General features: G+C 34.2%; 3 protein-coding genes across 7 annotated transcripts; 1 reads left to right on the forward strand and 2 right to left on the reverse strand.

Moving 5' to 3' along the window:
- Nucleotides 1–165: 165 nt before the first annotated feature.
- On the reverse strand, nucleotides 166–5002 carry Rilpl (Rab interacting lysosomal protein like). Of its 2 annotated transcripts, none has more exons than XM_011642880.2 (6): nucleotides 4122–5002; nucleotides 3882–4002; nucleotides 3595–3722; nucleotides 2737–3107; nucleotides 2552–2650; nucleotides 166–2468 (listed from the first exon to the last, which is right to left on the reverse strand). In XM_011642880.2, the coding sequence occupies exons 1-6, from the start codon at nucleotides 4431–4433 to the stop codon at nucleotides 2345–2347; spliced, it is 1155 nt and encodes a 384-aa protein (XP_011641182.2). In that variant the 5' UTR covers nucleotides 4434–5002; the 3' UTR covers nucleotides 166–2344. The 2 variants fall into 2 exon arrangements, with proteins under 2 accessions (XP_011641182.2, XP_011641181.2); XM_011642879.2 differs by having other exon boundaries at nucleotides 3858–4002; nucleotides 4122–4999.
- On the forward strand, nucleotides 4883–16164 carry LOC105429727 (uncharacterized). Of its 4 annotated transcripts, none has more exons than XM_089085614.1 (7): nucleotides 4883–5020; nucleotides 6407–6584; nucleotides 6693–6828; nucleotides 6906–7055; nucleotides 7127–7256; nucleotides 7320–7560; nucleotides 16037–16164. In XM_089085614.1, the coding sequence occupies exons 2-6, from the start codon at nucleotides 6494–6496 to the stop codon at nucleotides 7512–7514; spliced, it is 702 nt and encodes a 233-aa protein (XP_088941740.1). In that variant the 5' UTR covers nucleotides 4883–5020; nucleotides 6407–6493; the 3' UTR covers nucleotides 7515–7560; nucleotides 16037–16164. The 4 variants fall into 4 exon arrangements, with proteins under 4 accessions (XP_088941740.1, XP_088941741.1, XP_088941739.1 ...); XM_089085615.1 differs by lacking the exon at nucleotides 16037–16164 and adding an exon at nucleotides 10516–10656; XM_089085613.1 differs by lacking the exon at nucleotides 16037–16164 and having other exon boundaries at nucleotides 7320–7774.
- Nucleotides 7837–26740, reverse strand: LOC105429726 (dynein axonemal heavy chain 7). Its single transcript, XM_089085591.1, has 51 exons — nucleotides 26113–26740; nucleotides 25216–25741; nucleotides 24922–25061; nucleotides 24667–24820; nucleotides 24423–24569; nucleotides 24104–24298; nucleotides 23546–23922; nucleotides 23244–23465; nucleotides 22773–23070; nucleotides 22238–22585; nucleotides 21905–22170; nucleotides 21603–21756; nucleotides 21269–21495; nucleotides 20986–21187; nucleotides 20672–20906; nucleotides 20480–20595; nucleotides 20100–20378; nucleotides 19503–19760; nucleotides 19144–19428; nucleotides 18836–19084; nucleotides 18391–18736; nucleotides 18000–18169; nucleotides 17808–17939; nucleotides 17511–17732; nucleotides 16940–17391; nucleotides 16579–16773; nucleotides 16309–16456; nucleotides 16014–16232; nucleotides 15754–15926; nucleotides 15366–15675; nucleotides 15017–15262; nucleotides 14692–14921; nucleotides 14412–14631; nucleotides 13993–14181; nucleotides 13494–13868; nucleotides 13218–13390; nucleotides 12892–13137; nucleotides 12537–12824; nucleotides 12056–12247; nucleotides 11766–11992; nucleotides 11297–11670; nucleotides 10792–10972; nucleotides 10522–10710; nucleotides 9866–10463; nucleotides 9594–9804; nucleotides 9500–9508; nucleotides 9383–9400; nucleotides 8825–9059; nucleotides 8521–8672; nucleotides 8154–8435; nucleotides 7837–8071 (listed from the first exon to the last, which is right to left on the reverse strand). The coding sequence occupies exons 1-51, from the start codon at nucleotides 26430–26432 to the stop codon at nucleotides 7865–7867; spliced, it is 12207 nt and encodes a 4068-aa protein (XP_088941717.1). The 5' UTR covers nucleotides 26433–26740; the 3' UTR covers nucleotides 7837–7864.
- Nucleotides 26741–26770: the final 30 nt, after the last annotated feature.

A 26770-nucleotide genomic window follows, 5' to 3' on the forward strand; every position in this document is an offset into this window, starting at 1 on the left:
TAAAAATATAATTCTACATGAGCAAATCATTATTAATATGTTTGTAATACGTCTTTTTCTGAGGAGATATTATATTTATCTTTTTTACAATCCACTAGATCTTTATTATTATTAGATCTCTACTTACAATAAATCGTGGATAATATTCCTTGTGTCACATTCATGTTATTTTTTTTTTTATTTCTGATTTTACATCTAGAATTACTTTGAAATCATATACGATGCTACATTGAGTATGTACGGAAAGGGGTAAATCTATCTGCATATTTATATATATTGTATAAAGATATTCAACAATTCTAAAAATTATTGCATTGGTCAATGAAAATTTGTTTACATAGCCATGGAAGCAACAAAATGCCTCAATCTTATTTAATCCTGAAACGACGCTTTTATTCTCAAAAAGTTTAACATTCATTACTGCCTTGGCTATTTTGCTAGTATAAAAATCTAAAAATGTATATACTAATATAAACGAATCTTTTTCTCTTATTTATACAGGAATAAAATAAAGTTATTAATATAAATTCAATTTACATTTAAAAGATATACTCACAAAACATTTCTCTTGAGAATATACTATTTTATATAAAATGGATAAAATACTGATATGCATGTATGTCATTCCATTACATTACAAAATGGAGTAGCTAACTTTTCAATGAAATTGAAGTAGCTAATGTTTTCTTTTTTTAATATATTTGATATTATTTTAATATTTCAGATTTACAAAACAGATTAGTAGTGTTTCATTTATCATAGTTGTAAGGATTGCACTACGTGTAAATCATTACGTTTTATTTATTACAATTTGTATTATAATTTGAACTATATATAACTCTATATATTTGAGCTATATATTTGAACTCGTCTTTTTCGTTTTATTATTGAAATACTTTGCTAAATCGCTCAAGAATTAATAAGTAATATTGAAATAGGCACTACATGTAACACAGTTATTTTGTATTTATGGAGAGCTAATCTTAATATATAGGTAACATAGATTGCAACAAATCTTTTGTAATGTAATGTAAAATTCTTTGGCATTCGGAAATTGTCTAACTCCTTCTTGTTATATGACATTGCAAAAAAAATTTTAATTACTTATTAATTTTAATTTAGATATTCTCATAAGATAGCAACATTTGCTTTATTATTTTTTTTATTATTTGAATATATATAGATATATGTTGACAATTTTCTTTAATATATATTTTATATATATATTCATGAAAGATATAATTCTATGTGAATGTATCACATATTTAAATAAATATCTAAATCGTTTTATGTTTATGAGTATATTTACAATTACAACATGAAAAGAAAAATACTCTCATTTATTTTTACATCAATAACATATGGCACAGATTATGAAATATATCGGATTCAATATCATGTCCACAATTAATATAATAAATGAGATAAAAAATTGAATATAGAATACGTCATTGATGAACAATGTAAAAGATAAAAATATAAATACAAATTCAGATATTATATGCTTTAATCGCATAATAAATGCATTTCGACACAATGAAGATTTAAAAAAGCTTACAAGCTGTGGTTTCTGCAATGCAGAATTTACTGTAAAAATTGTGTTTAATGCAAAATTAAACAGAGTACATTATAGTTCGTTAATATTGTCAATAGAATAAAAAAATTTTCGAAAAACATAAACATCTTTAAAAGCTTAATAATAATAATAATAAACAATAATTGGATATCTGATAATATTTGGTATATCTGCATATAAAGCGAGACCTGTTTCACATTAGACATACAATTAGAATCTCATCAATGCACATTTAAAACTACACGTACCTAATACGTAATTTTGAAAGAAAACTAGGATGTTTGTTTCTAATTATATCACTATTATATGGTTTTCTTACATGCATTATGAATTCTACTATGAATCTAGTATGAATTTCAATGAATTTGACGTCTAAGGAGAAATAGAAAAATTGAGAGAAGTTACATGATGTATCAAGGTCGTGCAGCTAAATACACATTGTCCCTTTTTTTTACAGCTATACAAATATATACATGCATATATGTCTCTTCTTTCATTTTATAGGTTTATACAAATCTAGTGTTTCCTGTTCGCTCATTGCATGCACATCTATCTACTATGAATCAGGTCTCAATAATATCTAGACTATCTTTACAGAAATTCATATCTACGTTAAAACTGTCTATGTAAAATCGTATATGTGTATCGAGCAGTCAGAATATGATATATTAATCATGTAAATAAAAAGTCTAGTCCTAAGCGACGTTGTCTTCGGTTATCATCTTCGATTGGTTACTTAAAATTATCCAATGTATTTTTAAGAAAGCATTATATAGACGTATCACAGGTACTGGTACCAGATAGGGCCATCTTTGAAAGACTAGAAAGACTTCGTCTAGGGCTGCTACCTCCGAGAAAACTGCTGCTAGATTCGGAGAATATCTTTCGGAAGCTGTAAAATTAATATACTTTAAAAATATACCACACACACACACACACACACGTGTGAACAAATAAAAATACATAAATACATACAATTTACGAATGCCAGATTCAGAGGATTTTTTCCATGGTGCATCATCTGGTTCATAAGGGAGCGGTCCTTGAACGGGTGCGTCTTTGTCATCTTCAGGACTGAAGAATGCAAACGTAATTTGAATACATTTTACGATTTGGCGATTTATATATGTATATAAAGCTTCTATTGTTTAACAACTTACATTTCAGGTTTTGGTCGATACAGTTCCAATTCATCTTCGAGATCCGAAACTCTTGCCTTCAATTCATTCCGTTCGTGCAAAATCTCTTTTAGCTCGGCAGTCGTAAATCTAGGTCTATCAGGATCGTCTAGGTCATAAATCGCTTTGTTCGTTAAATCGGGACAGCCTTGCAATTTACTCAAATCCTCATTTTCTTTCTTAGCCATGCCAAGTCGTCCCCGAAGATTTATAAGTTCCCGATTCTGGTCTTGTAGCTGAGCTAAAAAGTCGGCTCTTTCTTCTACTAAACCTCGGGCTTGCATTTGCGCTTGTCGTTGTTTGCGTTTCAGTTCTCGTCCCAAAACCGTAAGCTTCTCGACTTGGGCACTTAACTATTATTATAACATAACATAGCATTGCATAGCAGCTTATAACAAAATTTATTTTATATATTATAATAAAATTTTCTCTTTAAAGGGGTATTCTCATATTTTGAATAAAAATCAATTTTCTTACATTTCAATTTTTTTGATATTTCTGGAATATTTTTCTAAATTTTTGAAAAATTTCTAATATTAGCAAAATTATAGTGGTTTGGAGCCAAGTATACGTAAATAGAAAAGTGACAATTGATATCCAAATTGACAGTTAATGTGATAAAAGTGTAAGTTAGCAAAAACAAAGAAAAACTCCCAAATTTACAAAATTTGTTTCTTCTATATAAAAAATTTCTAAAATATTCTATTCTTTCATCTTTTATGAAAATACCTCCTGAAATATTTAATAACCAAAATATTTGGAATAAAAGTAAAAATATATCTAACATCTAAATCGAAAATTGCAACTAAGTTGGGCATATACATATAAGTACCAATTTACATTTTCAATCTCTGCAGTCTTTTGTGATAATTCTCGGTCCCTAGCACGAATCTGTTCTCGTTGTTTATCTATCATAGACCTTAGATGTTGCAAAACTGCTATATCAACCTCCTGACTAGCTGTGATAGCTAAAAATTAAGACAAACAGTCATTTGTCTGTTTGCTAACTTACATATCGTTTTGTCAAACGTACATTTATATATGTTTGACAAAACCTTTTTTATAATTATTAAATTAGTATAGGGGTTAATTGGTGTTAGTACTTGTTTGTTTACTGCTGTACTGACTATCACTACGTGATTCTTGTAGAGCTTCGGCTAATCGTCTATTTTCTTCTTGTAATCTAGTAACCATGGCTACTAAATCGCGGGACTCTTGCCTCCAATGTTCTTCAATTTGCTCCAGTTCCTAGGAAAATCACAGACATTTAGCAACAAATAAATTTACTATTATGATTGTGAATTACACAGAGCACATCAAAATCACTGTTATAAGGTATGACAAAAATATTAAAACGTATCGGGTACCTTTTCAAATCGTTGTCTATCCTCAGCCTTTCCAATCTTGTCACTCTCGAGCTGAGAGATCTTGGCACTCAACTCCTGCACCATGGTATTCTCACGCTCGTTCTTGGTGGCGAGATTCTCGAGCAGCTCTAAAGCGTTTATCACCTTTGGCATCAGATTGGTCACCGATTCCACGCCAAACAGATCTATGAGCTTCTCACATTCCTTTCCTATTTCCGATGCAATGTCGTAGACGTCCACCACCGACACGTCCGACGCGACAGAATATTCTTCCATTTTGCGAGCTACGTTACCTCTCAGACAAAAAGGCATGAATACAACTTTATGTCGCAGCACGCTCTAAGCGTAGACCTGCTCAGTGCTGCGTGAAGGAATCTCTCATGAGAGACGTGTACTCGCCCAGGGTACTTCGCCTTCCTATTCGAATTCGAGAGGAAGTCCAGGAAGTCAAAACGTCTCTAAACACCTGTGTCAATCCCGGAGTCGTGTAGCAGGGCAAAATTACAGATAATCACAGCCAAACCACCCGAACTATCCTCGTGCACGCCTTGGATCTCAAGGTATCTCAAGGAAGGGAAAGAAGACTTTCTTCTGTTACCTACGTCTCGGGATGTGTGCGCGCTCGTAGATTTGTGTGATAAATAAATCGCGTGACTTAGGTGTGGCGTTAATTATCAAAACGACAGAGACAACCTTCTCGCAACCGCGCATCGGTGGACGTTTGCATCATGCACTCCTGTCTTGTCCTTCTGCCGTTTTCCGGATCGAACACCAGCTCGGCGAGTGCAACGGGCCCCGATGTGATATCATAGCAATTCCATCAGAACGTCATGTTTAAATTCCGGTCTCGCACACACAGGAGTCACGGCAGATGATTGAGATCGTTCCACGTTCACGGTGTACGTGTGTGTGTGTATGTGTGCGCGCACGAGTGCATGCATGTGTATCCTTGTGTGTGTGTGGGGGGGGAGGGGTGCTTGTATGTGAACGATGACAGATTCATCGAGTCCAGAGCGCCGAGAGAGAGAGAGAGAGAGAGAGAGAGAGAGAGAGAGAGCCTTCTTTCGTGAAAAGACGAAGTATTTTTGTTTTTCCTATCGACATTTTATTGTAATTTCGATCTGTTGCACAACAATGCGAAACTTCGAAGAAATTGTAACAATATTATATATGTATATTATGTATGCGAAGCGTATATTATTTCTTATATACGCTTCACATACATAAATATTTTTTTGTATGAAGGTAACAAAGAAGCTAATATATTTTGACAGCTTAACTTCGTGGATTTATAAGAGACAATTAATCGTTTGATAACCGATGAAAGAACAAGAGATAATTAATCGTGTATTTTCTTTTAAAATTAAAGTTAAATTAAGATTATTTTTTACCTTTTACGTTTTTTTTTCAAATTTGAAATTATAAAGGAAAAAATATTTTTATGTTATTTTTACGTATTTTAAGAATCATTTATGAATCAATTTTCTTTGTTGCAAAACACTTAAACGGAAAATAATGATTATTCGACGATTAACGACATAATGAAAAAACAAGATATATACATGATTTCAAACTTTTATAAAAATTTTATAAATCTTTTTTTTGAATATTATTTATATAATATAATGAATGTCGTATTACATATGTTAATATATTCTTAACAATAATAATATATTTTTAGAAAGCATATTGTATCTCAATGATTTTAATAAAAAAAATAATTTTAAGACAAAGTTGAGTAATTCATGATAAAATACTTTTACATTTCATATAAAAGGCAAGATTGAAATGCAAGAATGGTAACCATAGAAGTACGTACTGTTGGATCGTTAGATACGTGTTTTAATACATCTGTATAATTTCGTGAGTAAACAGATTGTGAAATTAAGAGATCTCGAAAAAAAATAATATTAATTATGAGCGAGCAAGAAGATATTGCGATTGCGATAATTCGAATGGAAAAACTTTTATCGAGCATTACAAATAAGATAGAGAAATCGGTAATCAAAAACGCGGTAAAATTCTCACAAATAAATGAATTTCTTCGTTTTTTTTAAAAAAACATTAATTTTTTTGTTAGGTTCTGTATTCGAAAAAAATATCTTTAAATATATCCTAAAATTTTTTTATTTTAATTTAGTAATATTTTAATTTTATTATAATTTAATTAAATTTATTTTAATTAATTATTTGGATTTTATTTTTTATACAATTTTATTGAATGTCAAGCTTAATATTTTGTGTACTTTATTTCTCTATCCTGCTTTTTCTATTATCATTAATAGATTGAAAAATGTGACACTCGCGATTCGTCGAGGCTTCGAGAAATCATCAATCTTATCAATTTTCTTAAGAAATCCGTTGTATCTCGAATGAAGAGAACTCCTGAAGCAGAATGCGCGTATGTTATCAATTTGCAAGATTGCCGGGCAAAAGTAGCGGAAACTTTGGCGGAACTTGAAGGTAAACTTGACAAAAAAAAATGTTTATAAATGTTAATATAAAATAATATCTTTTTATTGTATTATTTAAACGCATTTTTTAAACGTAAACTAAAATAATAATTGGCAGCTTTACAGGAGATATCCGCAGAGCAAACTTCAAATTTCGAGATTTTTCTAAAAGATATCGTCACTTGCATAAACAATGAAGAAGAAATAATGCGTAGCATCAAGGAAACGTCAGAAATAGAGATATCAAAAGAAATGTATTAAAAAATTTATTATTTATTTAAACAAAAATTATGTCGCGAATAGTATGCGTAACAATTTTAATGTTTTGTAGGAAGGAATCAATGCAGGAAATGCTAATTGTAAGAGAACGAGAAGAAGCACAAAAGAAGCTACTTCAATCTGAAGTGGATTCAGCGGACTGCAGATTGCATGGAATTATAGAAGTCAACGCGACGAACGAAACGAAACTTTTCGATATGTGGTAAATACGATGTGATCTTCGTAAATCTTCACGCAGTTTAGACGATATTTATTTGAATTTTTATGTTTTAGTGCAAAAGTTGAACAAGAATACACCACCGTTCTTGCTAAGTACGATTGCGACATCGGTGCGTTTCACGCATTGATGGAGAAATTGTCAGAAGATCACGAAGCTATTAAAGCAGAAATTAGAAATATGGAGGTTTGTAATACATTTGACTTGAAATGTTGAATTTTGTTGAGCTATAATTAGCTTTTTTTTCAGGATCAGTTGACTGTGCAACGAACACTATACGTTCGATACAAGAAAGAACGAGAAATCGCACTGATGAAAGCTTTCACTGAAAAATTGGAATTCTTCAGATATAATCGAGCCGCCAAGATTATTCAAAGAGCGTGGAGGGCGTACTTTGAGCGTATTTCTTTAAAGAAACGACGAAAAATGAGGAGGAAAAAATAGTTTTATCAGATAAATAACTACCCTGACAAAAGTAACAATCCGAAGCGTAAGTATTGTGTTATTCTAGAAAAAAAATAATGATAGAAGCATGAATGAATCTTCTAGCAAGTGTAAATTGAAACATTGGAACGTAAAAGGAACGTTTCACGCTTCTAAAACATTCTGGTTCAAAACATTTTTATTTCCGCCAAGATTCCATAAGTTTAAACGAATAGATGATATGATCAATACATACAACTTCCGCAAAAAAAAAGCAAAAATATAGGGCCGAAAATAATATAATGATGCTAAAATCTATCGCCATAAAGAAATAAAAATTAGATAGAAGGAAAAAGCAAGATTGATTTATTTTATTCACTGAGTTGACAAAGCATGGCCGCGCCTCTTAAAATCCAGTGTTCGGACGGCTTCACTGTGGGCAATCGTATGGCTATGACAAAGTTTGTGGAGTGACCAGTGGTGGACAATACCCCGCGACGTTCGCTGGTTTTATAAAGTGGACAAACATATATTTGTCTATCTTCAATATCTTCCTTTTTCATCGGAATCAGCCACAACTGGAAGTGTCGCAAGAAGATCAGGTTTCATCAATGATCTTATAACTCTTTCTTAGAGATGGGAAAATCTTCAACTACTTACAAAGGGTACATTATCATAAAGCACTTTGGGGAAGCTCTCTTCTATACACATTTCCTTTATATCAAATCTTGCGCCATCCAAAAATAGCCCATAAATATAAACGCCATCCTCGGGCGCGATAGTGAAGACAGTCTCTTTCAGAATCTCAAAGTCAAACGTGAGAAGATCTATGGGAATCTGATACTTTCGCGCATAATTTTGTAGTGTTCCAGTCAGAAACGCTTGCGTAAAGTAAAATCCAGGTAACCAAAATGTAACAGGTGGTCCTTCTTCATACCATTTCTATATAATAAATTCATATGTAGAAAAATACTTCGAGATTAAGAAAAAATGAAATGCTAATGTAAGATAATATGTGAATAATTACCTGTATAAATGTTAAACGTTGTAGAAAATCATTGATATAACTGCCCAGAGGTTTCAAAGAAGGGTAAGAATTTTGTTTCCACAAAAGAGGTATTTTGCTCATCAGAATTGCTTCATGAATATCTTCAAGCTCGAAAGACATTATGATCATACCTAATTGCAGAATTGAGATAATATATTTTTTTACATATTATTTCAATTTTTATTATTAGTATCATTGAGAGATTTATTTAATAATTTAAATTAATTTGCAATATTTCACATATTTGTATATGTATTTCTTTCTTTGAAGAACAAATATATACCTTTGATAGCTTTTCGTATATTAATAAGACTATCTCTGATACAGCATAATAATTTATTAAATCTATCCATTTCTTGCACTAACACAGTGTTCATACTTTCACTGTACAATGTAGGATATTTAACAAGTGCTGTAATAAGATCATAATTGTCTGGAAGCTTGTTCAGAATTTCTGTCGCAACATCGTAAACTATCTCGTCATCAGAAGCTTGTCTTAAATCGGATTTAACAGCTTCCTAAGAAAAAAAGACTTAGCAATTAGAATGTTTCATTATTCTTGTTCAAATTAGCTTGATTTGTTTACCCTCGTTCCGATAATAAATCTTAAAACTTAAACCTCTAAATTAATCTCCGGCAAAAAGCGTTTTCTTAAGTTGCTTTAAGTCATAATCCCTAAATTTTAAAAGTTGGCTATCCCATCTGTAAGTTTAGAACTTAACGCAATGTAAGCATTAGAATTTTATCTCAGGTGAAATCCGGGAAAAATCCTGACTTTTATTAAATTAATATGATAATAACAAGACACATGTACAATTTCGAAACGTGATATACAACATACCTTAATTTCCCAAAGATCCTAAGGTTAAGCAATAAAAAAGTAATTATATGAAGCACATATTTTATAATTATATAAAATATACTAGCAATTAGTGTAATTAGTATTGTAAATACATACCGTTCGATCCTGAATAATATTTGGCGAAATTAAAAGAAAAATGATAATTGTAAAATGTGATAATCATTATCTTAAAAGTTTTGATAAAAGTTACCTGAGTGAGCAGTAACGAAGTGAATAACAAGTTTGTCTCTCGCTGATCTTTAACTATATCGGCATTCTCGTTCATTCCAAATACACTTGGTTCTGTTATTATCGGAAGTTTTCTCGTATAAGCGACATAGGCATCGTACTCTCTGGCGTCCGGACAATAATAAATAGTCGACGTTGCATCAAAGTAGTATCTTTCCTGGGCCAACAATTCCCTAGAAATGATAATTTCTTAATCGATTGATTGAATTGATCACACAACTTACTAATACTCACGGACAATAAAACTTTGATAAAATAGTATTCAGCGTCCTACGATCCCATTCGTCCGTAACTCTACCCCCGTAGTTACACTCGCCCGTGAGATATTTTAAAGCATCGAACTGCACACCCTCATAATCGTCCAAGAACATCTTCAGTTGTAAAACGCTGATTCTCAAATCGGTCTCGTTGAACTCGTAGGGGATGTTCCAGCCGATTGGACCAAACTTCCTTCTCTCTTGTACGATAGCGTGGAAGAAGCACAACGAGTACAGGAGCTTCTTGAAAATCTCACTTTGAACGCAACCCTCGAAGAAGTCCGAACTGCTGATCGGATCGCTCGCATAAGATCTCAAAACATTCGCTCTGAGTCCTTTGGGTGGCTCGTTCGTAATTTTGATGCCGTTTTGGAGAACCGATATGGGAAAGTACTCCGCCGGATAGCTAGTCAACCACAATCGAAAGTTAGGATGAATTGTGTCAGGTGTGAAATCCTCGCATATCCTCTCCAAGATCGGCATCCAACTTTTAGCCAGGTGACAATTTTGCAATACCACCCAATTACCGCGCAACACGCCCTCTTTTATCAACTCTTCCGCTATCGGTCCTTGACCTAGGATAAATACACGGTCGATTTCATGCGACAAATTTGGTTTGTTTTAAAGGCTTACCTTGACCGAGGGATAGATAGAAGAGTCGCTTGGCGCCGTAGCCTTTCTCGTCGGCAAATGACAGCAAGGTTTGCATCGGATCAGCGCCCGGAGTCAGGATGAATATCAGTGGAATACAACAGTTGGAATCCGCGTAGGAGGATGCTAAGTCGAAAGGTGGTATTTCTACGTATTGAATACCCAATTTTTCTGCAGTATCCAGAAACAATCAAAGTATTGATTTCCGTCCAATTCATGTGATTGATATTCGCTTCGAGTGTATTTCTTTACCTTGCACGAATAACTGTACTGCTGGGATAATTTTATCAGGACGGATACATCGCAGAATTAACAGTCGCTCGAATGAACTCAGACGGTCATAAGGCGCTGGAAAAGGCTCTTTTTGCGGTTCTCTCGAATCAAATATTCTTTTCCACTCGTCAACGGTGTTGGAGAATGATTCTCTGATGCCCTACGAAATTGATATCAATAAATTCTACATGGAGAAAATAATTTTGCTAAAGTATGTAAAAATTTTGCCAGATACAGATCTGAAAATAATTCTATTAGATCATAGCAGAAAATTATTATGTAGGACGCTCAAATATGATGATCGTAAAAATTTTTAATATCCTAATAATCAATTTAAATATCTACATAAATCCTACATAATTATTTTGATGGCCTAGTAAAATTATTTTTAGATCTGTATCTGATCAAATTTTTAAATACTTCAACAAAGCTGTTCTTTCTGTGTACAAATATCGATAATTTGATCGATTACGCAGAAATTTACTTCGAATCCTTTGATGTTATCCAGTCTGCATAGTTCATCCCAATGCTTAACGAGCAGCCACTTGGCGGGATTAGCATATGGATTCTCCAAACTTATCCCACCGGTTAACAGGAACAACCATTGACTCGCAATTTGCATTTTGTCGTTTTTTTCGTACAAATTAAAAACAAGAAGTAGCGTAAACAATAATTTATCCTTCTCGAACAGAGATCTGCAGATGTTGACATAAAGGGAATACGTGAAATATTTGGTCAAATCCTTCAGACGTTGTTCGATATTTTCAGATGGGTCCGTATTGGTGATAGCCATGTTGAAAAGATTCACAAACCAGATCAGTGAATATTGATACATTGGATCTATGTTAACTAAAGATGCTGCAAAAAGAATAATTCAGATTGAAATCTGATTGAAATTTCTAATGTAGAAGTATCAATTTTTCTTCATATTGTTGATTTCTTATAATTTATACCTATCGTGAAAAAGAGTACAGTCGAATAAATTGCGATAGGTTGATACTGCGATCTCGCGGCGTCGATTGACTTTTCTGTGACTTCCGTGGCCGTCTGCTTCATTTGAATATCATCGCTCAAATTCTTGGACATCATTAAGATGTCGATGGCTTCCTCGTCCTCCAAGATATTACCTTTCGCCGCGGAAAGTATCTCCAGTATTTTGTCCTCCGTCTCCTTCAGCATTCTAGGAGACAACAAATTATATAAACAAAATAAACATATAGAATACCGAATCAAAAAAACATACTTTTTATTCGCGGCACTCTGCACGATCAAAGCGCTTTTCTCCGATTCCAAATCAGGTCTTTCCCTTGCGACTACGATACCAAGCAGCTGATCCTCCAAGCCGCTTGGTGTTATCATAAAATTCAGCAGAGTTACTCTCACAGCTATTTCCGGCAGATAATGAGGATTCCTTAATTTTGTCGTGATGTAAAGTCTGTTTGTCAATCATTGTCAATCATGATAATGATTAAGAGGATATTTCATTTAAAACTTCACTTGCTCAACTAACTCTTTGTATAAATCAATTCGTTATTACGCGAAATATATTTTGAAAATTCAATAACATTAGTTTTAACAAATAAGATTAAGACTCTTAAGGAATCTTTTTGCGACTCATGTAATAAATAATAAAATTTGGCAATGAAATGATATACTGTACACTAACAAGCCTTTTTCTTATGGAACTTAAGATAAAATTGTACACTACACTAATTAAAGTATACCTAAAATCAGTGCTATATTCCACTATGGCGTCGCCCAATTTTATACATAATGCACCAGCGTGCTTGAAAGTCTGTTTGAGAAGTATTGGCTCAAGAATGGCATCTAATTCCTCCTCTACATTCTCAAGCAGCACTGGTTGTCCAAATTGTATCGCGTTTTCCAAGATTCTCACATAATCAGGCTGGCTCAATCGAATAATGCTTAAATTGTTCATCTGCTCCATATTTCTTATCCATTTGTTAGCCTGGCCTTGTGGATCTATCATCAGCGGCCATCTCCTCGCGTTTCTAAGGACAGAAAAAATATGCCGATAATTATGCAGCACGAGATACGTTGAAATTACGTTTGACTTACGTAATGATAATTCCGTTGTCAATGAAAAATGCATCGATGGGCAATCCGGCGATGTTCCACGACCTAATTAAAACCGGATCGCCGAGTATATCGCGCAGATGGAAATCGTGACTGCAAATCACTTGCAGATCCAAACACAGTTGCACCCATTCGTTTATCTGCTGCACACGAAACGGCATAGTGAACGGACCCAAGTAAGCTACCACGCCGGAAGCGATTATCACATCCCCCATTAACCGATGATATCTGCAAAAAATAGAGAAAAATCAATTGTAAGTTGTAAATTTTTAAATTAAAAACTATGTGCATCTGCAAATAGATCTTACTTATCGCCCAGTTGTTCGGCTGTTTGCGACCAACGAGCATATTCTCCGCCTAATCCTCCGATGAGATCCTCGGCTCGCTTCAATTTCATCTCACAATCCGCCACTTGATCCGACATCGCTTGAAATTCCACCTTCCTTTTGTTCAGAATTTCTTGAAGAACCAATAACTTTTTCTACAGAATTTTTTATGTGAGATATAAATATATATACTTTTATCTTCTTAGAAAGAAATTATCGCCTAACATTATAACCCATTGATATTTGAACAATGCGTACCTGTATTTGACGTAATTGTTCTCTCTTCAGGTTTAACTTTTCTGCGGCGTTGCGATAACTAGCTTCAGCTTGCGCTAGTGCTCGCTTTTTAGGAGCGATGATTTTCGCGATTATATCGTACTCGGACATTGCGATGACCCAACGGCACAATCCTTCGCAAGCCGTCGATACTTTTTTCATCTTTTCTGGATCAAAGTCCGGATTGGTCAGATACTCCTTCCGTAATGTTTCTATTACCTTTTCCGGTATGTTGTCCTTATCAAAATGAAGTAACGAGTCTAAAAAGTTAACATCGCTGAGCATTCTCAAGGCAGCCCTCCAATAATCATCAACCTGTACACCCTCCTTTGTCAGCACCTTCTCCGGCTTTATTTGCTGCAATAATTTGTTTAAATGCGACAATATATTGTTAAAAAATTAACATCTAAGTAATAAAAATAATGTCAGATTTTTTATAAATGATAGTATTTATCATTTCCTATTGTAGGATGCATTGTACCCTGAGAACGCAAACGCTCTCCATAATGAGCTTCACGGCATATGGCGGATGCTTCATTGCTTTTACTATCGCAATATCTGCCAATGTTAAAGTATCTAATGCTGCTTGGGCTCGATTCAAAATAGGCATAGCTTCGGCTAAATCGGCATCGTATTCGGCTCTTATCATATCTGTCTCATCCGCGACTTTCTGCATGGAACGAATTTTTTATCATATGTAATTTTGTAAAATTTGTACTTCACTCTTAGTCTCAGTAATATATTATTTTATTTCTATTAATAACTCTAACATTTATTATTACTAAGTCACTATTTATAAATTTGGAATACAAATTTTACAAAACTGCATGATAAAATTATTAATTAATGATATATTTTAATATCAATAATATATTTGTAAAAAAAATTTGTGACTCTCACTTCAGCTGTGGCTTCGTCGATTTTAACCATTTTCTCAAATTCCACCGCTTCCTGACTTTCTTTCTCGACATCAGCTAGTATTCGTTGGATATCCTGCGTGGCTGCGATCAATTTCGGTTGTAATTGTTTTAATATATTCTGCATCTCCGTCACTTGGTGCTGCGCAGTGTCCAATTGCCCTAATCCACCCTCGTATCGAGCCTTAGCTCGCAACACTTCTCTGCAACACCATGCAAAATTAAACGGAAAAATTCAAGAAATTTAAGAAGATCATACTTACCCACGCTTTTTATCAAGCAGGCTCTGAAATGTCTTAATCATTTCGAGATAAGCAGTAGGAGTCACATAATTGTGGCGATTTAGACGGACGAAATATTCGTCACTTAATCTTTGAGTGGACACGTGGAAAAATTGACACATATCAATACCGGCGTTTTTTTCATGATCGGTGAGCTCGACTGTAGACAAGAATTTCGTCGCGACAGCCAACAAGGCATCCTCAGGCCACGGCTTGAATGATGAAAGAAAAAAAGAAACGATATAGCAAGATTATTTCCACACATACATGTCTCTTAAATGAAAATAAAATCTGGTGACTTTTTCACCTGAAGCCAATCTATGGTGCAGCAATTAACTAAAGCCGGAAATTTCCTAATCCGATTTCTAAAATTGTCGCCGATGGGAGACATAGTGACAACAATATGTAGCTGATCACGACAGATCTGCACAAATAGATTAAAAAGCGCCGCGGGACTACCATCCGTTTGAAATGCTCGTTCTCGTTGTCGATCAATTAGTCTCATCTTCTCGCATATCTCACCCTTCTCATCAGCATTAAATATATTGGGCACCTAAATACAACAAATCGAGCTCGCTAAATTTTTTATGCGCAAAAAATATAATGAACAAAACAATGGAAACTGAAAAAAATAATTCTATATGCTATTTATTTACCTCTCCCGAATTAAGCATATTGCTGATATCCTCCAAGAAGTTCTCCTCCTTAATCTGCGTGTCGCTGAAGAGAAAAGTCGAGTGCAATTCGGTGGCAGTCGCTTTTCTCAGAATAATTTTAATGTCTTCGTGCCATTCGCGCTGACCGTATAATTGCGTAAGTTCAACCTGGTACACGTCGTAATTGCAGATGTGCGACGCCAATCTGGTTAAAGATTGTCTTCCAGATCCGCCGATTCCGACGAGAAGAGCGTGACTTCGCGGTTGTCTGATGATACGAGTTATTCTCGACAGATGCTCGATCGCGAATCTATGCAATCGAGTTTAGTACAAGACCGGGCATTAATTGCAAATATCATATTTACCAAATATGAGAAATAGAATTTACCGGAATAATACCAAATTCATAGGTTTCCTCGTCATCGAATTATATTCGGAAAGATACGTTTCCACGATTTCTCGTAGTTGGTCCAGGTCGCTAACTTCTTGATACAACCGAATGTCCGCTTTGGCATCGACAAAGTCACAATATATCAGATTTCGTAATTCGTTTATGGTGATCTGGAGGATATGTGCAAAAAATGTGCATGATATTAGCATAATTTTTTTTTTATTAAGTATATTAAGTAAACGATATTAAAATCTTACTTTTTTTAATTGGTCTTTTTCAGGAAGTAAATCTTTGAAGAGCTCCTCTAACGAAATTTCCATACGGTTCTGTAATGTCACGCTTATTTGCTGTATTAGCCATTTAAGGTCGATATCATCGACTGAACGATCGCCAAACACACGAAGTATCTCGTGAACCCATAATCGTTTCATATTTGAAAGTGCAGGCATAGTTTCCGGGACCGATAATAGTATTCCCTATATGCAATGATTAATTGCAATAATTAATATTTTGTAAAGATATTAATAGAATAAATAACAAGATATTATTTACCTGGATAACTCTGGAAAAATCACGAAGATTAAACATGTAATGGCATTTTGCAGGTATCGGTAGCAAATTACGCAAGCTTTCTTTATAAATGTCTAGTGTTGCTAAGACAATTTGATCGATGCATGGATCAAACTCTTTGCTAAAACCCCTATAACGTAAGAAAAACATTTATATATATTATGAATCTTCATAAAGATATTTTCTCAAGATAAACAATATTCTCTGAATATTTTCTTCTTAAATTGTTTCTTTATTTGTAAATTTACAAACCTGGTATCAAGATGCCATAGAACAATCTTACTAAATATCGTGATCATAACGTCATCTTCAAATTCAGATACTGCCAGAACAAAGAAATGACGTTTGAATCGCGACGTAACGTCTTTACTGACAATTGGCGGAGCCATTGCGCACATTAATTGGATCTCAATTAATTTTATTAGCATGCCTTCTTTTCTATCGAACCTGTCAATAGAAATTGATATTAAATATATTATTATTAATATTAAAAAATTAATATTAATATAAAAAATTGCAAATATGTATTGAAATTATTAAATTCAATACATTATTCAAGCAATATTCAAATCGATAGCGATATTATGATAGCATAGACAATAGGATACTTTACCATTGCCAATGGTCCAACCATTGTCGCAATAATTCTATGGGCGGCTGCGCTCCGAATTTTTCTTTCAGCGGCATTGAGACATCGTCGACGAAAACGATCCATCGTTTACCTATGGGAGGACCATAAACGCCTTTACGCCTGCGATCTAACTTGCTCATAACAATATCTTGCGTCTGATTAGCTGTAGTTTGTGCCGAAAAATTGATCAGCAATGGCATGTTCACTGCGGCATTGTTCTTTTTTAATAGGAAATCAATTATGTACACTGACTTTCCAGTGCCCGTCGGACCTACAAAGAGCACTGGTTTCTCATTTTGTATCAGCATCTGAAAGAGTGCCGTGTATCGTATTGTTTCTACGGTCGGCACGATTATTTGATTGACAGGAATATCACGAGGTATCGGCGGTACTGATATTAACTCGTCCGACCATAATTTCCATTTTCCTTTGCCCTGATAAGAAAAAAATAACGTAAATTTGCTAGAGTAAAGTTTAAAGGAATGAAACGCTTCTTTATAAAAAAATATATTTAATCTAGGTATTAAGGCTAAATAAATAGATTTTTGTCTACCTCTTTAATAAATCTGTAGTCAAATACCAGATTGTGTTTCGGCATGATAAAAATATAGGGTTTTAAAGGTGGCGGAACTGGTTCTTGTAATTGAAATACTTCTATCAACGTAACTGGAAATTCTCTCTCTAGAAGACCACGGAATAAAATACTAAATTGTTCCCTATAACTAGCTTCCAAAGTGCCTCCCATTGCCCAGATGCACGAAAAGAAGAATGAGCCCTATATCAATATTTGAAATTAATTCATTAGAATTTTTAACATTTAACATTAACTATTTAATCATTAAATTCCAACTTCTATTTGTGCTCGAAGATCAAAGTCGCTTATATTTTTCACGATTTCTTCGTTATAATAATCATGCAAGAAGCAATCCATGAGATAAGTGACGGATCGTAGGAGATTCGAATCGGGCATGGGACATATTTCCTGCAAATTGATAAGATATAAACAAAATTTAGTCAATTCTGCTTATAAAAAGAAATCTACCTTTACGTTGCACCAGCGTAAGAAATGAAAAAGAGGTTTGCAAAACCTGAGGAATAGCGATTCGTACAAGAAGACTCGTAGCCATTCATTTATCGCTTCGGGCAATTTAGCTATCCAAGAATTTAATATGGGTTCCCATCCTAACGCTCCAGGTTCCATGTAAATCATTCCTGTTTCGAGTGATTTATTAAGTTTGTTTTTTATTCCCGAATTGGGCTGCACTAAAACTTTGCATCTCGCTTTTGTCATACTTCAAATATATATCAATTTCATTTTAAATAACATGTACACTAATTTAGCTAATGTGCACTAGTTTAGCTACAGAAAACAGACGTTTGATTCACCTAAATTTCGTGTTTAAATTTCGTGTTTGTCAAAAAATCTCATTTACCGCAACGAGACACCGTGGCCGGCGAAGCAGCTTCCAGATCTAACGGCTCGAATATCAAGTTGGTCGTCGGCGCTAACCGAATGATCTCTCCGCTCATCAAACATAGCTTCTTATTATCATCAAGAACAGTGTTCATACTTTCTATCCATATCGCATCTATCGGACCATCGAAGATCAACCACTTTCGATTGTTGTTTGGCGAAGTTGCAAAAGCTCGATAGCTAATGGCCAGAAGGCCGTCGTTCCATTCGTGAGATGCTGGATCAAATTGTCCATACAGTTGTTCTAGAGTTATTGCCTTCGGATTGATCACCGTTATTTCCACCTTGCGCTCGTTCATCCAATTCTATTTAAAATCAAAATTGGATTTTAAAGACATAATTTTGTTCTGTAGGAAATTTTCGATGGGATTGTGGGAACAATTATATCAACATTCAGAGCTTACGTTCTCTTCGCAAATCTCAAGTGCGTCAGCTAACATTTTGTAGGCTGTAGTTTTGCCAGCAAAGGAATGCCCGACGATCATGAATCCATGCCTGACTAACATCATTTCATATATTTGCTGGATCTTCTCCAGAAACACGGGGACGCACTGAATATTCGCAGCAGCGCATGCTTTATATGCAGATGCATTTAAATGCTCATAGTCCGGTTCAGGAAGTTGCACATTTGGAAAGAGATCCGAGATAATACTCTAAAACGATATTTTTGATGATCCTTTTTTTTCTCGCGCATAAAAATGTGCGTACATACTTGAAAGAGGGATATATCTTCCTTAAGGAACTTGGGCAAATTCGCGTCCTTGATACTACGCAGGATTAAAATGTCCTCGTTTTCTTCCGGGTATTTAAGTTTCAAATTTCCTGCCGCTATTAAGACAGTTTTCACCGCTCGCATACCGTAGTCGTAATGATTCTGGCTGGATAATTGCTCCGAACATAATTTATAAGCCATAACTATCTTGACAGACAAAGGCCTCGCGTTGTAGAATCCATATGAATACAAAATATTTTCCGCTATTAAGGCATAATCCGGTACCTATTAAATATTAATTGTAGAAATACTAATGTATGGGAAAATAAAGGATGGTTCTTTTAAATGCGTTTATTTACCATCATAGCCACCGATCGGAACAAAGCTTTTAAATTGTCCGGTAATTCTGTTCTGCCGGCGTATCCCGGACTCATCGTGATGAATACCGCACAGGTACGATCCAGTTTCAATTCTGTATTCTCGAATATAAAGATCTTGTACCGTGCTTGTATAGCTCGTTGAATAGTTAAAATCTGCTGCGCCACTACCGATAGGACTTCCAGATCAATGCGGTTAAACTCATCAAAACAAGACCATGCACCCGTGCTGGCTAATCCCTACAGGATTATAATATAAATTTAAAATAAAAATTTAGAATAAAAATTTAGAATAAAAATTAATTTGTTATATAAATTAAGTATTTTTTTCTTTTTTTATTTATATTACTTGAAAAACAAAAAATATATATTTTAATCTTTAGCTTAGTATAAATTAAATTTATATGTTTGTACATTATCGGAGTAAAATAAAATTCAAATGAAAAAGACATTCTTTTCAGTTATCGTGATAAATAATGCGCTAAAAATTTTTCCTGAAGTAATTTTGCCTGAATTGTCTATTTTTGTTTGAACATCTTGATTTATATTGAACATCTTAATATACTTGTTTTTTCATACTTTGAAAAATTTGCCCAGAGCAATATAGTTTAATCCTTCCGAGCAGTTAAATACGACACATTGCTTGGCGAGTGCCTTGGCGAGGTCTTTAGTAGTCTCCGTCTTTCCTGTCCCAGCAGGTCCTTCCGGAGCACCGCCGAGATGCAGGCTAAGTGCACCGAACAAGGTGCGATAGCATCGATCGGTGAGTGGCGTTATTACTAATCTCGATGTATTGCCTAGGTACTCGTATCCATAGCCCAGTTTAGAGTTTATCATCATCGTATACAAGTTCTCGTCCTACAGAACATAGGCATATCTTAACTATATATTTTACAAAATATATATAACAAATGTACAAAATGTACAAATGTACAAAATTATAACAATTTATTATTTACTATCCAATAATATCTCAGTTGGCAAAGCCACTTAAAGTCCGTGATTTGATTCACATTTTGTTCGCATAGCTGCACCAATACGTCGCGACTGTGAACATCCAGCGTTACTAAAGCCTCTGTAAGTAAGAAGGAGACAAAGCAAATAATTTTCGAATTTGTATTCCAGAACATATTCTTAAACAAAATACCGACCCAAAGTTGTCCGATTTTGTCTTGATAATTTACCGCGGACAAGCTTGACGATTTCATTAAGTTCGTGTGTGCACGTTTCTATATAACTTTTTAAACTTTCAGTGCCTTTTGGAAGTTTGTCGGTAACGTCTGCCGTCCAGTATAATTTAGTGACACAGAGAACGGTCTGCCCCGGCCATTCCAGAGCCCAGTGACTCCTAGCTTTAGTCAGAAAGGCATTTTTAGCTTTTATCACCTGAAGGAAAATCGAATCGATATACTATATATATTCAATCTACTTATCTTTTTCTAGATTGTTATTGATTTTAATTGACCTGGGCCTTCACACTTTTCTTCATATCAGTTTCAAGCTCAAGGAGCCACTTTTCCACTTGTCCTCGCGCAGCGGCCGTATCGATTACGTCCTCAAGAATAATTACTTCCTCTTCAGATGACATCATTGCTATAGCCTCCATGATATCTGTAAAACTCAATTTTGCGATGCCCTCGAAACACTTTTTCAGATGCGGCTGTACTCTAATAATTAATAAGTAAAAGATAATTAAAATACTTATAGATAATCAAATAAACAAAATAAACAACAACAACAAGACGTACCGCGTCGGATCTTTTGTCTCAGATAAGATTTCCAAAAGTTCGTCGTTGGAAAGAAAGAAAAATCGCGGGAAAAAGAGTCGCTTCTTCTCCAAATAAGTGGTAAGTCCTCTCTGTACCAAATCAAGCAAGTGAGTACATTTTTTCAAACGATCCAGCATTTTATCAATATCGATCACGACCATGACTGCTGGTTCCTCCACGACGATCATCATCAGTTCCCTCCAAATCTAGTTTACAAACACATTTTAAATTTTAGATTGTTTACAATTTGTTTATTGCATGTACATATCAATGAATAATAACGCAGCAATTTAATTTGCGAACAATTACGAACTTTATCTACGGCGCTAAATCGTCGATTCTCCTCTGGCATTTGTTGTTGTATGTCGGGCGATGAGAAAATCGGTTCAAGATACATCCATGTCCCTTGAACCATAAGCCAATAATCCATAATATCTTGCAACATGAGCAATTTGATTTCCCATTCCCTGATGACATAGAATATATAGAATATAAACTATATATGTTATATAGTATCCATGATTTTTTGGGCCAAAATCAAAATAACAAAATCGATAAAAAAAAAAATTAATACTTTTCTTTAAAAAATCATTGATTAAAATTTTGTAAACCTACAAAGTTTCTTTTTCAAATGGTTTTATATAAAGAGAATTTTTCATCGTTTGGGTTTTCGTCAGATGTTCATCAAGCAACAGCTGTATCTCTTCCACACTGGCAATAATATAAGTGCCGGTGTCGCGATAAAGAATAACGGTAAACGCAATATCCGCCCAATCAGAATACATTTTGTATAATGCCTTTTCCAGCTTGCCCTCTTTGGTAGCCGCCTCGGATATCACATCAAATTTCACGACGTAATCGCCTAAACCATAGTCGAGAATCTATGAAGTATAAATACGATTACAATGAGTCTGAGTCAAGTGACAAGCAAGTTAAGTTTGCCTTTACCTTGGCCAATGTCATATATTGATCGATTTTTATCGGAAATCCAACAATTTCCGAAATCTGCTCCCAATGACGACTCTTCAGAGAGGGGTTTCCGAGAGTCAGTATTACCGGCATATGCTCTTTAAACTCTTCGATTTTCATCTTTACGATTTCTACCAGCTTCCTCACCGCAGGTTCTTCAAAAGCTTTTTCCAACTTGAACACTAAGCGAGATGCATTGCTCGTTTCGGTCTCGATCACCTCAGGATCGTACAAGCCTATCATAGCTTCAGTCCATTTTTCATGATTAGTTAAAAATTCACAGGCAATATCGTAGAATTTTTTGTAGGGTGCCAATTTATCCGCTATCTAATCATAAAAATATTATTACTTCCATCATGTTAAAAAGATAGGAAAGTAAAATAGGAATTTAAAATTTTACATAAAATATAAGAGCTTTGAGCATGTAATAATTTGTATAATTTGTTTATATTATCAAATCGCAAAAGATTTAAATATATAAATATAAATCAATGATGAAACTATCTTCTATTACCTTCTTCCTTAAAGGATATCGTGACATTTCCCAATCGAATAATTTCTCCTCTTCATTGAATTCTGCGATTATATCCATAGCAGCTATCAACTTTTTATCAAGACTCGCAGCCTTTTTCTTATATCGTTGTATCTCCTCGATATTGCCCCAATATTGTAATTCGTCACAATATTTTGCATAAAGCTGAAGATCCTGTTGAAATTTTTCGATTCTAACTTTGAGCATTGCCTGATATTCGCCCGTTTTACTCGCAACTATTTCTCGGTGTTTTTCAAAAATTTCAGGCATTGTGTAATACCTAATATAAAATTGTAATATAGTTATTCACATTAAAAGTTTCTTTTTCTCTAATTTAAATAATTACTCTACCTTTGATTATATTAATCGATGCAATTTATTTTTACATTGAGTTATTTTACATTGAATTATAATAGATTTTATTGCGAATTAAATTAATACAATTAAACTCACCAATGGAAAACAAAATTGTTGTTTTTCAACTCGACCGGCGTCAAATGGTGGTAATCTGATAAAAATATTATATATTTTATTACTTCTCTCAATTGAGTTTCGAGCTCGAAAACAGTTTCTGTTTCAGATTTATGTATGAAAGCCTGCAATTTCACGAGTTCTGAAGTATTGGGCGGTATACTCAATGCTTGATCTGCGATGTTTTGATAAACATCTCCTATACTGATAATTAAAAATTATCATTAATTATTGAGTGTTTTAAATAAAGTTAGTTATATTTAAATGCGAAAATTAAAACGTACACTCGAACTTTTTGCTGATAATCAGCGATCATTTTGGAAATTAATTCGCCTTTGAGATGAGCAGCTGTAGAAGCAATGTGCCCTATAATATGATGTCTGCAGACTTCAAAGAGATCAGTAAAAGATGTTCTATAAAACTCTAACGGAACATTCTTGCTCAATCGATCGTAATAATCGACGAGTTCGCAATACTTTTGATATGGATGAGGCGGTTGAACCTTCAGAAATTTCTGAATGTAATTGACATCCTTGTCATTTATTAAACTCATATATTTATCAAACTCGTGCAATTGCGATTCCGGATCGGTTCTATAGCGTTGAATTAAATTTGATATGACATTCGCGTGCTGCTCCAAAATATCTGAAGAAATTACGGGCTACGAAAAACACGTAAGAATTTAATAAATATAATAACGAAATGATAACTTGATTAATAATTTTTAATATCATTAATGATTTTAATAATTATTTAATAATTTTATTAAAATGTTACACAATATTTTTATCTGAAGAATTTAATATTGAACTTAAAGTTGAAAGTAATAACGAAATATGTACCTTGAGCAATTCAAGGGATTCACTATCAGAAGAAATCCATCCCAGTTTTACTTCTGCTCGTGGTAACGTAGTTACGGCATCATAAAGAGAATTCAATAGCATCAAAAGTCCATTTACGAATGCTTTAAATGTGGGATCAAAGGAGACGGACGTATTTCGTACCACGACATCTATATTAAAGCCACAATTTGTATGCTGTTCAAGATAATTATATTTAATGCATTCAGTTTTGAAATGCATATTAAAAACAAAATTTTAGTGAAACATTAAACAACTTAGATATATATATATATATATATATATATATATATATACTTACACCGACGTCCATGAGATACTCGATATAGTCTTCCATCGAACGCAAGCATAAATCTCGCAATTGGTTTTCCATGACATAAGCAAGGCAATTGAAGAACCTATTGTATTGCGGATTATCTGTCGATGGCAAATTTCCCTTTTTTGAAGCCTGAACATGGAAATATCGACAACAACCAGACACGAATTAATATTTGTATCAATAAAATATATTTTCTGCCGCTTGAACTACAAAATAAATTTCTTACTGCGAGTAAAATGTTACAGATTTTCGGCAGCCATCGTTTGAGAAGATCATCACTCGTGTCTTTGAGGATTTTTAAGAATATGTTATCAAATTTTGAAAGATCGTACGATTTTCCGTACGATGTCAACTGTCGCTTGTCCACTTGCTTGACTTTTCTACGAAAATTATCGTAACATTGAATCAGGAAATATTTATATATATATATATATATATATATATATATATATATATATATATATCACTTTAACTCACTAACCCGTATTCGCGATACCAATAATTCAAAGTTTTGCGTATGCACGGATGATACAGGATAATCGATTTTTTCTCCAATTTCGTTCTTATTTTCTGGTATTTGCAGCGCTCCGGCGAGTCGGCGATTTCTCGGGAGAACGACGGCTGCAACATGCACAATGTGTGATCGCAAAACGAAAGCAATCGAGTGTGAAAAGCGATTATCGACACGAAGGCGGTCGTGTCGCCCGAAAAATGTTATGTTGCGCATAAAAAAAAAGAAATAACATTTTATCTGTTACGTGGGCGCCGTACTAACCGGAGCGCAAAGGCTGTACGCCTCCTCGAAGGGTTCCTGCAATACAAAGTCGACGATGGACTTTTTCATGTTCGTGACGTAGTCGCTTTTTAATTCCTGAATCAATCGGTCAAAGCACTCGCTGTGTCTCTCCTGCCATTCAGCGGACACCATGCTCGTGATCTTCTTTAATGTGTCAGAATCTAAGGTGCCTGCGTGAGTGTCGTCAACCTCATGAAGAATGTAGTAGTAATACCTCAAGAGATTCTTGTCTTCCTCCGTGAGCCAAATGTCGGCGATATCGCCGACACCGCACGGAATTGCCGCTGTTTGTTGTCCGCAAACATTGTCGTCGTCTAAAACCGTCCCCTCTTTTGCATAGCCGCTACAAATTTCCATCCCGTCCTCGCGCCGGCTTTCATCGCGTCTCGCCGGCCCTTTGATCTTCCTGATCAGATGCATTCGAAATTCAGCTCTCCGTCGACATAGCGACATGTAATAGTCGTCTTCGTGACAAGGAATTTTTTTATCCTTTTTCTTTGGGCCCCTTCAAATTTGTTTAATAAAATTTTATAAAATTTTATTTACAATATCCGATATATTATTAATTTAAACGAATGGCATTAATGTGGAATACAATTAAAAGCGATGGTTTTCTTCATTTCTATTTTTTAAACTAATATTTTTTTCTAGTTAAAATTTTCAAATTTTCTGACTTTGTTATTTATGTATATTTGGTTAAAACAAATGGTGTATTGATACAAGATCAAAAAATTCCAAAATTTTATCTCTGACATGAGAAAAAAAAATGAATTTTAAAAATAGAAATAATCAAAAATACTTGATACTTTTAATTGAACATTAAGGTGTATAATGTTACACTTTGTAACAAATCAATGACATTTATTGGTAACTTACCTCGACAAAGTTTCGCATTTTGGTGGTAAATTGAAAAAACTCGGTTTGTCCGTATATTTTTTTAACCGATCATATGCCCTCTGATACATGTGGTAACTTTTGAAGAGCTTGGTATTTGGACAATACGTATCTGAAGTGGACTTCATCCAATCGCAATGCTTTTTACGTGATTTTTTGACGAGTGATTCCTTGCTTCGCTTCATCAATTCCGTACACGGTTCCGATTTGTAAATATCGATTTCTTTGTCGCTTTTATCTCGTTCCACGATTTCTTCTTCTCTCTGAGTGCTATCTTTCTCTCGTACACAATACTTTTCCATCGTAATCAAATTTTTATATTTCTTTTATCGGAATCGTTATGATGATATAAGTTGAAGAACGTTACGCATATCGGTAATATAATGAAAAAAATCATAAAACAGATTGTAAAAGAGATAGTCACTCAATCTCTCTTCTTTCTACAGTTACAACTTATCGCTTTCCGTTTTCTGCTTTGCAAGGGTCGCGTTACCATAGCAGTCACGATAACATGGATACATGTTACGTCAATCGTAACACAACCCTTGATATTTTTATTGAATTGTATAATACTACATACAACGAGTATCGATAACGTGAGAAATAATCAGAAATAAATATTTGTGCGGAAACAAAGGTC

The sequence above is a fragment of the Pogonomyrmex barbatus genome, unplaced genomic scaffold (assembly GCF_055798465.1).
Source record: "Pogonomyrmex barbatus isolate J1 unplaced genomic scaffold, ASM5579846v1 scaffold10, whole genome shotgun sequence".
Classification (NCBI taxonomy): domain Eukaryota; kingdom Metazoa; phylum Arthropoda; class Insecta; order Hymenoptera; family Formicidae; genus Pogonomyrmex; species Pogonomyrmex barbatus.